Source organism: Myotis yumanensis, unplaced genomic scaffold (assembly GCF_028538775.1).
Source record: "Myotis yumanensis isolate MYYU_CA2020_CCGP unplaced genomic scaffold, mMyoYum1.0.hap1 SCAF_3, whole genome shotgun sequence".
Classification (NCBI taxonomy): Eukaryota; Metazoa; Chordata; class Mammalia; order Chiroptera; family Vespertilionidae; genus Myotis; species Myotis yumanensis.
The window spans coordinates 98949023-98964346 of record NW_027223754.1 but is presented as its reverse complement, the minus strand read 5'-3'; the positions used below and the strand labels follow the sequence as shown (position 1 = coordinate 98964346).

The following is a 15324-nucleotide window of genomic DNA, read 5'->3' as shown; positions in this document are numbered from 1 at the left end:
CTAAGTACTTAAAAGACAAAAGATTAAATTCATCTTTATATACTAACAATGACCAATGCCATTTATATTTTCACAATAGATTTTCAAGAATAATCTGTAGGACACTGGTTAAAATGTGTATGGGCAAAGTTTAAATTATATTCCTATATAAAAGAAGATAATCCTCACCCTTAAACACCAAAAAATTACTGTCTATAATTTATACAAGGCAGTTTGACTATTTTAGATATTATATTTTGACTATATATTTATTTTGACATTACAGGTTAAGAAACATTTTATTTCCTAACTTGATTCTTTATAAAAAAGAGTTGCTTGCCAATCACTTCACACACACACTTTTTTTTTGTAGGAAAATGTGTTTTGAACATTCAGAAAGTTAAAAAAAAGTATGTAAGCATAATTTGGAATATGTATCAATCCTAGTATCAAAGTTAAGTAAGATTGTTAGAATTAATGATTATCCTAAAGTAATTTTCTAATGCTGCACATGTTTTTTAAATAGTAGGATGTATTATATGCACACGTTCTTTGGTTCTAAAATATTTTATTCTTCTGTGGCAAGTATAACGAAACAGAAAACAAAATTCTTGGTTCTCAACTAAAAGTTCCTTGTACAATTAATATCTGAATATAAACAGATAAATGGGGCCATGTTATAAATCATTTAGAACTCCAAAATACCTTTCAGCAATATTTACTTTCAAATGTCTTTCAACAATACTTACTTTCTAATACTTGCTTCAAAATATGGCTTTTACATGGATAATGTAAATTCCATGAGGAAGATGATCACACATTTAAAATTTTTTTCCATATATCTGCATTTAAAACTCAAATTTAAATATTACTTAAGGCAGGCTACTTAATATCCAACAATTATTATAGTTTTCATTAATAATGTAATGGAATTTTAGAGCCAGAGTAGACCTTGACAAAATCTGGTCTTCCACATTTATAACCATTAACAAATTAAGTCCAATAAGATAAAATGACTTCCCCAGTGCAGTGTAGTCACTCGATGGTTGATTATGATCAGAATCTGAGTTTCTCTATTTCTAATTCAATGTGATATCCTCCATATCATATTGAAACCCCTTTTTTAGAGATATATTATTAAAATGCCATACTATGAGATTAATCAAGTTGGTCTGTCACTTAAATATTATTTGTAGTAAGAATCTATATTAATAAATCTAATGTTTTCAAGACCCCCTAATATTTTTAAATTAACAGATTCAAATTTTCCTTCCATGTGTACAGCACTGTAAGTAATTAGTTCAGTACCTACCTGTCAAAGGAATGAAACTGCATAGGAAGAATAGCTTGCGCTTCTCTTTTCAATGCTGGATCTGGGTATGGAATAGGATCAGGGCCACATTCTGCAATTTCAACTGGAGCAGCGACAAGGCTTTTCAATATTTCCTTGACATTGATGCCTTTGGTTTGACTAATGCTAGATATGGATGGTGCAGGCTTCAAAATTTCACTAGGATTCTCAGTTAAGCTTTCTTGTGATTTTTTCACTTCAGAGGACAAAGTGGATAACAGTTCACTCATGGCATCAGGGCCTGCGCTAGGCTCTAATTCTGCCCCATTCAAGATGCTAACCACATGCTCCTCTCCAATTCCTGAATCTGTATGAGGAATGGAACTTTCTAGCTGAATATCTTCACCAAGGGTTGGTGTTTCTTTTTCCTTTATAGTGTCCGGAAATGCAGCAGGTGTTTCTGTAATGAAAGGAAATGCTTTCAATAAACTCAGTAATTGGAAACCCAGTAATAATAATAAAATAGTTCCACATATTAGAGAAAATAAAACCTGTAATAAACAAAAAGTCTGCCATCTGGATGTGCAGGACAACTGGGTTAAAACATATCCATATATACCTGTATTTGTTTAGCAACCATCAACAGAACCCTGTTTCTATTATAAGTCATTTGGCATTTCAAAACAGATGTCTTTAAGAATAGGGAACAGCCCTGACCGGTTTGGCTCAGTGGATGGAGCGTCGGCCCGAGGACTGAGGAGTCCCAGGTTCGATTCCGGTCAAGGGTTGCGGGCACATCCCCAGTGGGGAGTGTGCAGGAGGCAGCTGATCGATGTTTCTCTCTCGTCAATGTTTCTAGCTCTCTGTACCTCTCCCTTTCTCTCTGTGAAAAATCAATAAAATATATATTTTTTTAAAAAAGAATAGGGAACAAAGTTCCCATACAATTTTTCATAACAGCTCATAAATAATTATTATATGAAGTTCCTCTTTTATCATTTTATTGTTAGCAAAAAATATTGAAGATATTTTTTATACTTTTCTAATATTGTCCTTAACAATGTCATTTTTATAACTTTTATGGTACTTCAATAATCAATGTCTAATTAAAACATTTAAACTAGTTGAAGATATTTTAAAGTTCCAAGAACAAAATACATAAAATTCTAAGGAGTTAATTGCAAAAATCATATCAAATGATTAGTTAAAAATAATAGTTTAATCAGAAAATAATGCTCCTCAAGGATTTAGCCTACATGTGCCTTTCTTCAAGAATAATTATTTTAGAGTACTTATTTCTTGTGAATAAATATAAACTTCAATTTATGAAAACTTAATTAGAAAAATATAGGTATGAAATACACATATAACATTACCAATTAAAATAGATAAAAAGAAAAATATCTTTAAACTATTAAATTTGTATTAAATCTCATTATACAAAGGTTAATATAATAAACTTCTCCATATAATAAATAGGGACTTATGTAACACTTTCAACAATAAAGATAAAAAATGAAACATATACACACAAATAGTTATAAAATTGTAAATGACGACCTTAAAAAGTTTATCTAATCTAGAATATGATGGAGATAATAACAGATCTTAATTTTATAGTCATGATGAAGAAGAAAATAAGATACTGCATGAAAATTATTTGCAATTCCTCCTTAGATTCTTAGTAAATGTTAGTTAGTTAGAAATAATCCTATCTAATAAAAGAGAAGCATGGTAATTAGCCGTACCTCCGCTACCCTTCCCATTGACTAATCAGTGAGATATGCAAATTAACTGCCAACCAAGATGGCGGCCGGCAACCATGCACTGAAGTGAACAGGAGGCTTGCTTGCTCCAGTGACGGAGGAAGCCAAGTTCCCCGCCTGCCTTGCCGGCCTCTCAGCTGCAACTCTAAGCAACTATGTTGCAAATATAGAAGCTAAGCAAAACACCAGAAACCTGCTTTAGTCAGCCGGGCTTCAGCCAGCAGGACCGCAACATTGTTTCAAATACAGAAGGTAAACAAAGGCCAGAAACCTGCTTTCAGCAGCCAAGGTCTCAGAGCTGGAGCCAAGCCTCAGAGCTAAAGCTGGCCCAGAATAAAAAAAAAGAAAAAAAGACAGGTTGGGAGCTTCAGTCACCCGCCAGCCTGAAAACGGCCCTCAGCCCCTCACCCAGACTGGCCAGGCACCCCAGTGGGGACCCCTACCCTGAAGGGGGTGTGACCAGATGCAAACAGCCATCATCCCCTCACCCAGGCTGGCCAGGCACCCCAGTGGGGACCCCCACCCTGAACCAGGACACCCTTCAGGGCAAACCAGCCGACCCCCACCCATGCACCAGGCCTCTATCTTATATAGTAAAAGGGTAATATGCCTCCCAGCACCGGGATCAGTGGAGCAGCGAGGCCTCCCGGCATGACAGGGGGCAGCGACCAAACCCCCTGATAGCCCTGCAGCTCTGTGTGTGACAGGGTGCGGCACCCCAAACCCCTGATCGGCCCTGCTGTGTGTGTGACAGGGTGCGGCGCCCCCTCCCCCCACGGGCCCTGCTCTGTGTGTGACGGGATAGAGCCATAACCTCCCCATCAGCCCTTCCCTGAGTATGACAGTGGCGGCACTCCAACCCCCTGATCAGCCCTGCTCTGTGTGTGACAGGGGGCGGTGCCCCAACTCCCATATTGGCCCTACTCTGTGAGTGACGGGGGGAGCTCCTCAATCCCCTGATGGGCCCTGCTCTGTGCGTGACAGTGGGGAGCTCCTCAACCCCCTGATCGGCCCTGCTCTGTCCATGATAGGGTACGGAGCCCCAACCCCCCTGATGGGCCCTGCTCTGTGCATGGCCGGGGGCAGAGGCCCACTCCCCTGATCGGCCCTGCTCTGTGCGTGACAGGGGGTGGCGACACAACCTCCCTATCAACCCTGCCTTGAGTGTGACAGGGGGGCGGTGCCCCAACCCCCCAATCAGCCCTACCCTGAGCGTGACTAGGGGTGGCATCGCAACCTCCCGATCCGCCCTGCTCTGTGCATGACAGGGGGCAGCGCCCCAACTCCCCAATCGGCCCTGCTCTGAGCCCGACCAGGAGCTGCACCTAGGGATTGGGCCTGCCCTCTGCCACCCGGGAGCAGGCCTAAGCCAGCAGGTCATTATCTCCCGAGGGGTCCCAGACTGCGAGAGGGCACAGGCCGGGCTGAGGGACCCCCCTCTCCCCCCCCCCCTCGAGTGCACAAATTTTTGTGCACCGGGCCTCTAGTGTCTTCATATTATTCAGTATTCCTAATATATAATATTTCGTTAAATTCATTAAAATAATCATCTCACAGTTCACTGTTATATTATGTTCTTCCTCATATTTATTAAGTAGGTTTTAGTTTTGCATGTTTGTTTGATTTTAAAATTGAAATAAAATATTAATTAGTGTAACATGATACTAATATTTAAAAAGTGGGTGACCAATATGAAAATCAGGGTAGACCTATTCTTTGATGATCCCAAGACTAAGAATTAAAATAACTTCACAAAAGTTTTGAGACGACAAATGATTTCGGTATTACTACTGGCAAAGCACTACAGAAAAAAAAAGTTAAGAGATAAAGATAACAGTTTGGATTTTTTTTATAAAACCTTGTAAAAGAAGATTAAGACAGAATACCATTAGGAATAAACAGGAAGAGAAAGAATTGAGATGTTTATGGAATATCTAGCTTAATGAAAAAGAAGCATAATACTCTGCCACTAATTGAGGAAGAAAGCAAAGGAGGAGTGTATTTGTTAGAAAAATAATAAATTAGATTTTGAATCAATTAAGTCTTCAGAATCTCTGATATATATATATCTGCAAGATAAGTATAGACATATATTTTGGGAACATTTAAACTGAGGTGCTAATCAAAACTTTGGAAGTTTCACAATAACCTTAGAGATACAAAATGAGAAGATGTTGAAGGCAGTTTTTCCACTATCAGTGATATTACTCAATTTATTTAGTACATGTGCTCCTACAGATAATACATTTTTGGAGAGAAAGCAAAAAGAACTAAGTAGTAGTATTAATATTTCTGTGACAATAGGACTGAGAATGTAAATGCAGAAACAAAATAAGAACACTAAAATCAAGAAAAGATCAGTATCATGGTTATTAGCATGGGCCAACTTTTCCTACAGAGTTTAATTATCAAAAGGTGTATAATCAAGTCTACCACTTAGTCTGAATTTAACCGATTTATAGATTTGGCCTACATTTACCCTAAAGTGGTGTCTCAATATCTTTACTTACGGTGTATTTTACATCAAGATGTACGGGAAAATTGTAAATGTTTCAAGTTTTATTAGTATGAAGTATAAGCATTTTCCAGCAAACAAAATATCAAAGGAAATAAAATTTTTAATTTGGTATCTACAGGGGCCATATAAAAATATTTATCTATCAAATATCATTGTTTGCTTTTCTATTCAAGTGACTCTGAATGGAAAATTAAAATCTATAATTCATGCCTGGCCAGTGTTGCACGGTGGATTGAGCATCGTCCCATGCAACAAGAGGTCACCGGTTCAATTCCAGGTCAGGCACACGCCAGGGTTGCTGGCTCAATCCCCAGTAAGGGGCATGCAGGAGGCACCCAAACGATGTTTCACTCTCATGGATGTTTCTTTCTCCCTCTCCTTTCCTCTTTAGCTAAAAATCAATAAAAACACATTTTTTAAAAAACTTATTAACTAGATACTTAAAACTCCAAAAAAACACAATGAAAAGTTTATCAAAATTAACATTATAAAACTTTCTCTTTTTTTTAACATTATAAAACTTTCAAATGAATCATCAAAATATTTATACAGCCCAGTAGATGTGGCTCAGTGTTGCTGATTTGATTGTTGGTCTGGGCACATGCCTGGATTGTGGGTTTGATCCCTGATGAGTGGCATGCAGGAGGCAGCCAATTGATGTTCTCTCTCAGGGATGTTTCTATCTCTCTTTCCTTTTCCTTTCCTCTCTCTCTAAAAAAAAAAAACCCAATAAAAATACATTTAAAAAAATAAAATAAATATTTACATGGTAATAAAAACCTTAGTTTTATTTTTACTGTGACTTGAAAAAATATTTCAAAAATGAAGCAAGCAGTAAATTTAATATTTCAACAAAAATTCTATTCAAATAAATATGTTTTGTAAAGCATACCCCGTGATCATGTTACATAGAAACAAAAATTAACATCAATGGAAATTTTTATAATAGTAATTCTTTTAAAAAATAAATCATAGTCAAAATATTAATTTCCCATTATGTATGTTAACATCTTTTACAGAACATGCTCTCAATTGATAGCATAAATGTCATCTTAGATAACTTACATGTTTTATTGTGACACTCTCATCAGTTTATCCTATATAATAAAAGCTTAATATGCTAAGTGTCCCAATGATTGGTCAAACTTTTGGTTGACCGCTCGACCAGTTGCTATGATGTGCACTGACCACCAGGGGGCAGACACTCCAACCAGTGGGTTAGCTGCTGGGGTCTGGTGGATCAGCACTGGATGAGAGGGCCAGACACGTCCTGAAGCACTCCTGCAGTCCCTCTCTGGCCGGCCAACCTCCTGCAGTCCCTCCCCAGCTGGCCAGCTCCCACTGGCCCCAATTGAGACTGGGCAAGACAGCACCGATTGGCCCTATCACTGGCCAGGCCGAACGACCCCACCCATGCACAAATTCATGGGCTTCTAGTATAACAATAATGCAGAAACATTACTAGCCTAAGTGATCTTAACCTCCTAAGAAACAGACAGTTGGAAGCCAGATGCTTCTTTTTTTTTTTTTTTTACTGTGTTTCATTGAGTCTAATTGAGTTTATCTAATAAACTTTGGGAAAATTAGGGGTTAAGTCCAGCAAATAACATGATTTCTACATAGAGATCACATTTATAACATTTCTTCCTCCAAAAATCTTGTTTTACAGTGACTTATAACGTGTTTCAGTATATCTTACCTATTAAGTTATTCATATTGGTATTTTCCAAATTCAATAAGGAATAACATGAACAGAAACATTCAGCTCCTTGTTACTAAATATTATGTTAAGATTAACTATTTCATCTTCAAATAGTAATACTAAAGAAACTAAATCACATTAGAGTGATTTAAAATAAAACATTAATATCTGTATATAACAAACATGTATATTTTGTTTATATTAAATCCAAACAATAGCAAGTTACATAAAAATTAACCAGAATTCCAAAGAAAAAACAAAATTTTAAAAATCATTAGAGTTCATTTTATATAACAAAAGAATGCAATAAGCATTGAGTAATTATTTGGCATTATATATATATATATATATATACTAGAAGCCCAGTGCACGGAATCATGCACAGGTAGGGTCCCTAGGCCTGGCCAGCAATCAGGGCCCATTTGTGGGGCAACTGGCTGGGTGATCGGGGCCTCCTGCTCTCACTTGCCTTGGCAAGCCTGGCACCACCTACTTGGAGGCCCCACCCCCCGTTGCCAGTCACCTCCCTCTGTGGGGGCAACCAGCAGTGCGATCGGGGGGTCACCGCTGGCACCCAACTTGGCTGGCCTGGCGCCACCTGCTCGCCAGCCCCACCCAGAGCCACCGCTTGCCTCCCTCTGTGGGGCGACTGGTGGGGCTATCAGGGGGCCCCCGCTGGCACCTGCCTTGGCCAGCCTGGTGCCACCCGCTCACCGGCCCTGCCCCCTGCTGCTGCCGCCACTCGCCTCCCTCTGCGGGGTGACCAGCGGGGTGATCAGGGGCCCCCACTGGCACCCGCCTTGGCGGAACTGGGGCCTGCGGGCTGGAGGCAGCTCCAGCATTGAGCGTCTGCCCCCTGGTGGTCAGTGCACATCATAGTGACCCACATCATAGTGACCGGTCATTCTGCTGGTAGTTCTACCATTCAGTCTATTTGCATAATAGCCTTTTATTATATAGGAGATATATATACACTGAGTGGCCAGATTATTGTGACCACCTGACGTTTGTAGGCAAATTAGCTATAATTTTGCGCTGAAGTTGCTAGAGGGCCAGACCATTATAAATAGGGAAGCAGGTTATTTACCACGACAGTAGGAGTGATTTTTTTCTGAAGATATGGGTAAACAACACGACTTAACAGTCTTTGAACATGGGATATATATATTGAGTGGCCAGATTATTATGACCACCTGACGTTTGTAGGCAAATTAGCCGTACCCTGCATCGTATGGGATATGGAAGCCGAAATCCTGTTCAAACACCTTTGCTGTCTGCAGTTACCAAGATAAAACGTCTCCAATTCACACAGGAACACAAGGATTGGACAGTCGAGCATTGGAAAAAAGTCATGTGGTCTGATGAATCATGTTTCCTGTTGCATCATGCAGATGGCAGAGTGAGAATTGGGCAGAAACAGCATGAAAGCATGCACCCCACATGCATGAGTACAGCCCTTCAAGCTGGTGGGGGCAGTGTTATGGTTTGGGGCATGTTTTCCTGGCATGATTTGGGCCCTTTAACTCGTGTGGAACAACGTCTGAATAGCACAACATACCTAAGTATCATTGCTGATCAAGTTCATCCTATCATGTTGATGGCGTATCCCCATGGAGATGGCTTTTTCCAACAAGACAATGCACCATGCCACGGTGCTCGTATTGTGCAGGAGTGCTTTCAAGAACATAAGGGAGACTTTACCTTACTTAGGTGGCACCCACAATCACCAGATCTCAATCTAATTGAGCATTTGTGGGACGAAGTTAAATGAGCCATCCATCAGGCAGCTGGTTCCACAACCATCAAATCTCACAGAACTGGACAGTGCTATTCATCAGCCATGGTGTCAGATTCCTCGCATCACCTTTCAACATCTTGTGGAGTCAATGCCAAGAAGAATCGCCGCAGTATAGAAGGCAAAAGGTGGCCCAACGAAGTATGGATGAGGTGGTCATAATGATCTGGCCATTCATAATAATATATATCCCACGTTCAAAGCCTGTTAAATCGTGTTGTTTACCCATATCTCCAGAAAAAAAAATCACTTCTACCGTCATGGTAAACAACCTGCTTCCCTATTTATAATGGTCTGGCCCTCTAGCAACTTCAGTGTGAAATTATAGCTAATTTGCTTACAAATGTCAGGTGGTCATAATAATCTGGCCACTCAGTGTGTGTGTGTGTGTGTGTGTGTGTGTGTGTGTGTGTGTGTATGATTCAAATTTTCTGTTTGCTAAGTGTATAAAAAGTACTTCAGGAACTCAACATTATTACCAAAAAAATGTCCAAAATAGACAAATTATAATTTAGAAGAAACCATTAAGAGGCAAAAAGATACTTCCAATTGATGCTTTGACTATGATGTGTAGATCTGTTTGGGAGTTTTGAGTTCAATGGAAAGCATGGAGCTCTTTGGATTGCTAGTAATCACTTTAATCAAATTCAGACCTTTTCAGACAAATATTTCATCAAATATTATTTCTGCCCTTTCTCTTTCTATCTTCTCTTCTCTAACTCCCATATGCATATGTTGCTTTACTTGATGGTATCTCATTGGTGTCTGAGGCTCTCTTCACTTTTCTTCATTTTTTTTTCATTCTGTACCTCAGGGTATGATAATTGCAATGGACCTTTCTTAAAGCATGCTGCCAAGTCAAACATTCTGTGGAGCCCCTCTAGTGAATTTTATATTTTAGTTATTAAATTTTCAACTCCTGAATTTCTACTTGTTTTTTTCTGTAATATTTATTTATTGATATTCTCTTTGGTTAGGCATCATATTCATACTTTTAATTCTTCAGAAAATATTTCCTTTAATTACTTGAGCACATGTGTAATAGCTGGTTTAAAGTAACTGTCTAAAGTCCAACATCAGGGCATCCTCAGGGGCACTTTCTATTGACTGTTCTTTTTTTTCACCCTGTGTGTTAGCCTGTTTCTTTGCATATTTCATAATTTTTTGTTGAAAATTAGACATTTAAAACATATGATGTGCCAATCCTGGAAATCAGACCCCCTCCAATGGGGTTCATTGTGTCTCTGTTTATTGACTCTCCTGAACTAATTCTGTAAAATCAATATTCTTTGACACCTGCAGCCACTGAAGCCTTCACTCAGTCAAGTCATCAGCTAATAACTGGACAGAGAATGCCTTCAGTATCTTGAAACAGTAAAACTTCTGGGATGTGAAAGAAAAATATCCCTGCGCTTTCTGTCTGTCTTTGTGGCGGCCCAGATTCAATAAGGGACTACATCTGCAAAAAACAAAAACAAAAAAACAAACAAACAAAAAAGCAAACAAACAAAAAACAACAACAAAAAACTTGTACTCACTGCCAGAGATCCTATGTATACATTGGAGCATACTTTCAACACTTACCATGTTTACAACTCTCCCTTGCCCTTTACTTCCTGCATGCACAGGGCCTATAGATTATCCAGAGATATATGATTGGGGCCTTCTCAGGTCTTTCCTGGACCTCTGAGTAAAGCCTCAGGAATATGAACATCTTATTCTCAGATCTTCCTTTTAAGTTTTTGGGTAAGGCTCTTGTTTGCCATGGCTAGTATTGCCACCTCAGGCAGTTGCAATGTTATGAAAAAAAAAATTTCTGATAACTCTTTTGACAAATACCTTAGAAATAGGGCTTTACTCACCAAACAAGCACAGATCAGATAAAATAATAATGGAACTTTACCAGAGGGAGCTGCCAAACAATGCCCCAAAATGGGACTTTCTAAAACCTGCAAACCTAATTGGCCTCCTGCCGGGAGCCAGTCCATCCTTGCTGCTTGACACAGTCGCTGCAGAGAAGAAACATCTGCACAGCATATGTTTCAAGGGACCTGGTGTATATGGCATACTGTTCTTAATATGTTTGCTCCCCTTCTTGGCGCTATGTGTTTTAACCAAGGTCACCTCTCCGAGAAAGGTTGTTTCCCCAGGTAGGGATTTTCCCCTGAAGTTGGGGAGGGAATAAAACCCCTTAACTAAGTGCAAGGCAGGTAGTTAATCACTTTAACTACAAACAATCACGCTTAAGCTACATAATCTTTACTCCCTGGAATGGAGATAAGAAACAACGCCCTAACCTTTGGAATAGAAATTGACAGGATTAAAATCAACTGGTATAAATACAGATGTAACAAGACAACAAGAGATAGAACCTAGAGACAGGACTTGGCTGGAGATCCTAGACACAGAACCCAGACACAGAACCTAGAAACAGAACCTAGCGAGAGAACCTAGGGACAGAACCTAGAGACAGAACCTAAAGACAGAACCTAGAGACAGAACCTAGCGAGAGAACATGGCAAAAGATCCTGGACACAACCTGGCAACAGAACTTGGCTGGAGAACCTAGACAGAACATGGCAGGAGAACCTGGCTAGAGAACCTTGCAACAGAACCTGGCTGAAGAACCTAGAGACAGAACCTAGAGACAGAACCTAGAGACAGAACCTGGATAGAACATGGCAAGAGAACCTGACTAGAACCTGGTGACTGAACCTGGCTGGAGAACCTGGACAGAACCTGCCTGGAGAACCTAGCAAGAGAACATGGACACAGAACCTGGCTGGAGATCCTAACCAGAACTTCACTGGAGATCCTGACCAGAACTTGGCTGGAGATCCTGGCTAGAGATCCTGGCTAGGCTGCTGATCAACTGAACGCTGTCTCCGTGTCATTCCTTCTTCGCCGTCTCCATCCACACCTTTGGGGACCCCTGGACCTGCTGGGGTTGGACCCCAGCAGCCTCCTTCCAGTAGCTAGTAGGCTGCTGGTTTTCACCACTGCCATGGTTGACTGGCTGCTGGTTTTCAAGGTTAATGCAGAGCTGGATGGCAAGAAGGGCAAGTTAAGTCTTCACAAAGCTCACTATTCTCATAAAAAAAACCCTGCAGTTTTCATTGGTTTAACAATCTTTGGATTGTTTCAAACTTCTGATTACTTTCCAGAGAACTGAAAAGGGATTTTGACAATTTTTGCCAATGTTCTCATTGCTTTTATGGAGGAATAGTTTTTTGAGGTTCTTTCTCTACTCTTTCACAAGTCCTGAATCTGAATGATGTTTCAGCTCCAAATTTGAGAACAGTTCCAATTTGTACATTTCTGTCAAATAGAAATTATAAAATATTCACATAGCCCTAGCCAGTTTGGCTCAGTAGATAGAGCGTCGGCCTGTGGACTGAAGGGTCCCAGGTTCGATTCTGGTCAAGGGCATGTACCTCAGTTGTGGCTCATGTGGGAGGCAACCAATTGATGTGTCTCTCTCACATTGATGTTTCCCTGTCTCTCCACCTCCCCTTTCACTCTCTCTAAAAATAAATAAATAAATAAATAAATAAATAAATAAATACATACATACATACATTTAAAAATCAATGAAAAAATATCCTCTGGTGAGTATTAAAATAAAATATTCACATAAACATGTTTTGCTCTTCCCTTGCCTTACCTTATTTGTACTCTTTTTCTCTTCTCAAAGAAAAAAAAACCATACATTTCTCTAATGTAATGGAGGCAGCCAATAACACTAATAATGAAATGCCAACATAGATGTATAAACTTTTCTTGAGTTGCAGAGAAATAGAAACAACCAAATGTGGTATAACATTGTTAATATCAATTAGATAAATCACACATTATATTTTATATTGAGGTGGGCAAAAGTAGGTTTACAGTTGTAATACAAATAAATACAATCCTAATATATAGAAAGTCAGGGGCTGTCATGACTGAAACAACTGGATGGACAACCAAACAGCAGGCTGCGTGGGGCAACCAGGCCAGCAGGGGGGTTAGTGAGGGACGACCAAACAACTCAACAGCAAGCTGCGTGGGGCAACCAAGCCAGCAGGGGGATTAGTGAGGGACGACCAAAGGACTGAACAGCAGGCTGCGTGGGGCGACCAGGGCGGCAGGGGGGGACAGTAGGGGGTGACCAGGCTGGTGAGGGGAGGCAGTTAGGAGTGACCAGTCCGGCTGAGGGGGATAGTTGGGAATGACCAGGCCAGCAGAAGGGGGCAGTAAGGGGAAAACAGGCCAGCAGGGGGGGGCAGTTAGGGGCAATCAGGCCGGAAGGGGGGTCAGTTAGGGGCGATCAGGCTGGCAGGCAGAGGAAGTTAGGGGTGATCAGGCAGGCAGGCAGGTGAGCAGTTAGGAGCCAGTAGTCCCGGATTGTGAGAGGGATGTCCGACTGCCGGTTTATTGGGCCTAAACCAGTAGTCAGACATCCCCAGAGGGGTCCTGGATTGGAGAGGGTGCAGGCTGGGCTGAGAGGACTGCCCCCCATAGACGAATTTCATGCACCGGGCCTCTACTCTAATCTAAGAAAAGAGAAACATGCAAATTGACCGTACCTTTGCTATGCCCCAAGCCATGCCCACCAGCCAATCAGAGCGACTATATGCAAATTAACCCAACCAAGATGGTGGCCAGGAGCCACGGAGCTAGAGCAAGCAGGAGGCTTGGTTGCCCCGGCGATGGAGGAAGCCAAGCTTCCCGCCTGCCCTGGCCGGCTCTGGCCTCCGCTGAAGGCAACAAAGTTTCAATTATAGAAGATAAATAAATCCCAGATACCTGCTTCCAGCCAGCCTCCACTGGGAGCTTGGGTGGCTGGGGGCCATAGCCAGCTTGCAAACAGCCATCAGCCCCTCACACAGGATGGCCAGGCACCCCAGGTGGGACCACCACCCTGAAGGAGCTGTGGCCAGCCTGCAAACAGCCATCAGCCCCTCACTCAGACTGGCCAGGCACCCCAGCAGGACCCCCACCCTGAAGGGGCTTGGGCAGCCTGCAAACAGCCATCAGCCCCTCACTCAGGCTGGCCACACCCTCATGGGGTGAGGGGCCCTGCTGGGGGGCTTGGCCAGCCTGCAAACAGCCATCAGCCACACACCCAGGCTGGCCAGGCACCCCAGCGGGGACCCCCACCCTGAAGGGGCTGTGGCCAGCCTGCAAACAGCCATCAGCCACTCACCCAGGCAGGCACCCCAGCAGGACCCCCCTCCCTGAAGGGGGTGTGGCCAGCCTGAAAATGGCTCTCAGCCCCTCACCCAGGCTGGACAGGCACCCCAGCGGGACCCCGACCCTGATCCAGGACACCCTTCAGGGCAAACCAGCCGGCCCCCACCCATGCACCAGGCCTCTATCCTATATAATAAAAGGGCAATATGCAAATTGACCCTAACAGCAGAACGACTGGGAATGACTGGTCACTATGACACACACTGACCACCAGGGGGCAGATGCTCAATGCAGGAGCTACCCCCTGGTGGTCAGTGTGCTCCCACAGGGGAAGCTCTGCTCAGCCACAAGCCAGGCTGATGGCTGCCAGTACAGTGGTGGTGGGAGCCTCTCCCGCCTCCTCAGCAGCGCTAAGGATATCCGACTGCAGCTTAGGCCTGCTCCCCGCTGGCAAGTGGGCATACCCTGAGGGGTCCCAGGCTGCCAGAGGAATGTTTGACTGCCAGCTTAGGCCCAATCCCCCGGGGAACGGGCCTAAGCCAGCAGGTGGTCATTCCCTGCGGGGTCCCAGACTGCAAGAGGGCACAGGCCGGGCTGAGGGACCCTCACCCCGAGTGCACAAATTTTTGTGCATCGGGCCTCTAGTCTATATAATAAAAGCCCAGGGACAATTATGGCAGAACGATCAGAACGACCGTTTGCTATGATGCACCAGCTGCAGGGGCCGCCACCAGCACTGCTGCCGAGCCTGATAGGCCCGGGGCCAGTTGTGTGGCCGCCACCAAGGTGCCAGTAAAGAAGAATGCTAAGGTGGCCAGCATGAGTGTGCAGCTTGACATGAAGGCTCTGTGGGATAAGTTCAATAAACTGGGCAACGAGATGATCATCACCAAGGCTGGCAGGTCAGGGTGCCCCTCTCCCTGCTGTTATCCTCCCTACATGGTGCCAGTCTCAGGCAGTGGGCTTTGGCTCGATACATGCGAGTGAGACTGAGAAGTGGGGTGGGGGGTATGGCCTGGCCACTTGCAGGTTCCTCTTGGTGCAGGCCAGCTCCTTTTCTCTCCAAGTCCCAGCTTTATCAATAGTCACCTGGTGTGC

The 15324-nt window shown here is 42.7% G+C and overlaps 1 protein-coding gene and 1 pseudogene across 5 annotated transcripts in view; one reads left to right on the top strand and one right to left on the bottom strand.

Annotated features, from left to right (window-relative positions):
• Positions 1–15324, bottom strand: part of NBEA (neurobeachin) — a 975192-nt gene that overhangs the window by 629433 nt on the left and 330435 nt on the right. For all 5 annotated transcript variants that reach the window (XM_070409180.1, XM_070409183.1, XM_070409179.1 and 2 more), the window contains one exon: positions 1292–1730. In XM_070409180.1, the coding sequence (XP_070265281.1) occupies positions 1292–1730 (439 nt within the window). The remainder of the gene's footprint in view (positions 1–1291; positions 1731–15324) is intronic.
• On the top strand, positions 10411–10512 carry LOC139007863 (small nucleolar RNA SNORA31; annotated as a pseudogene).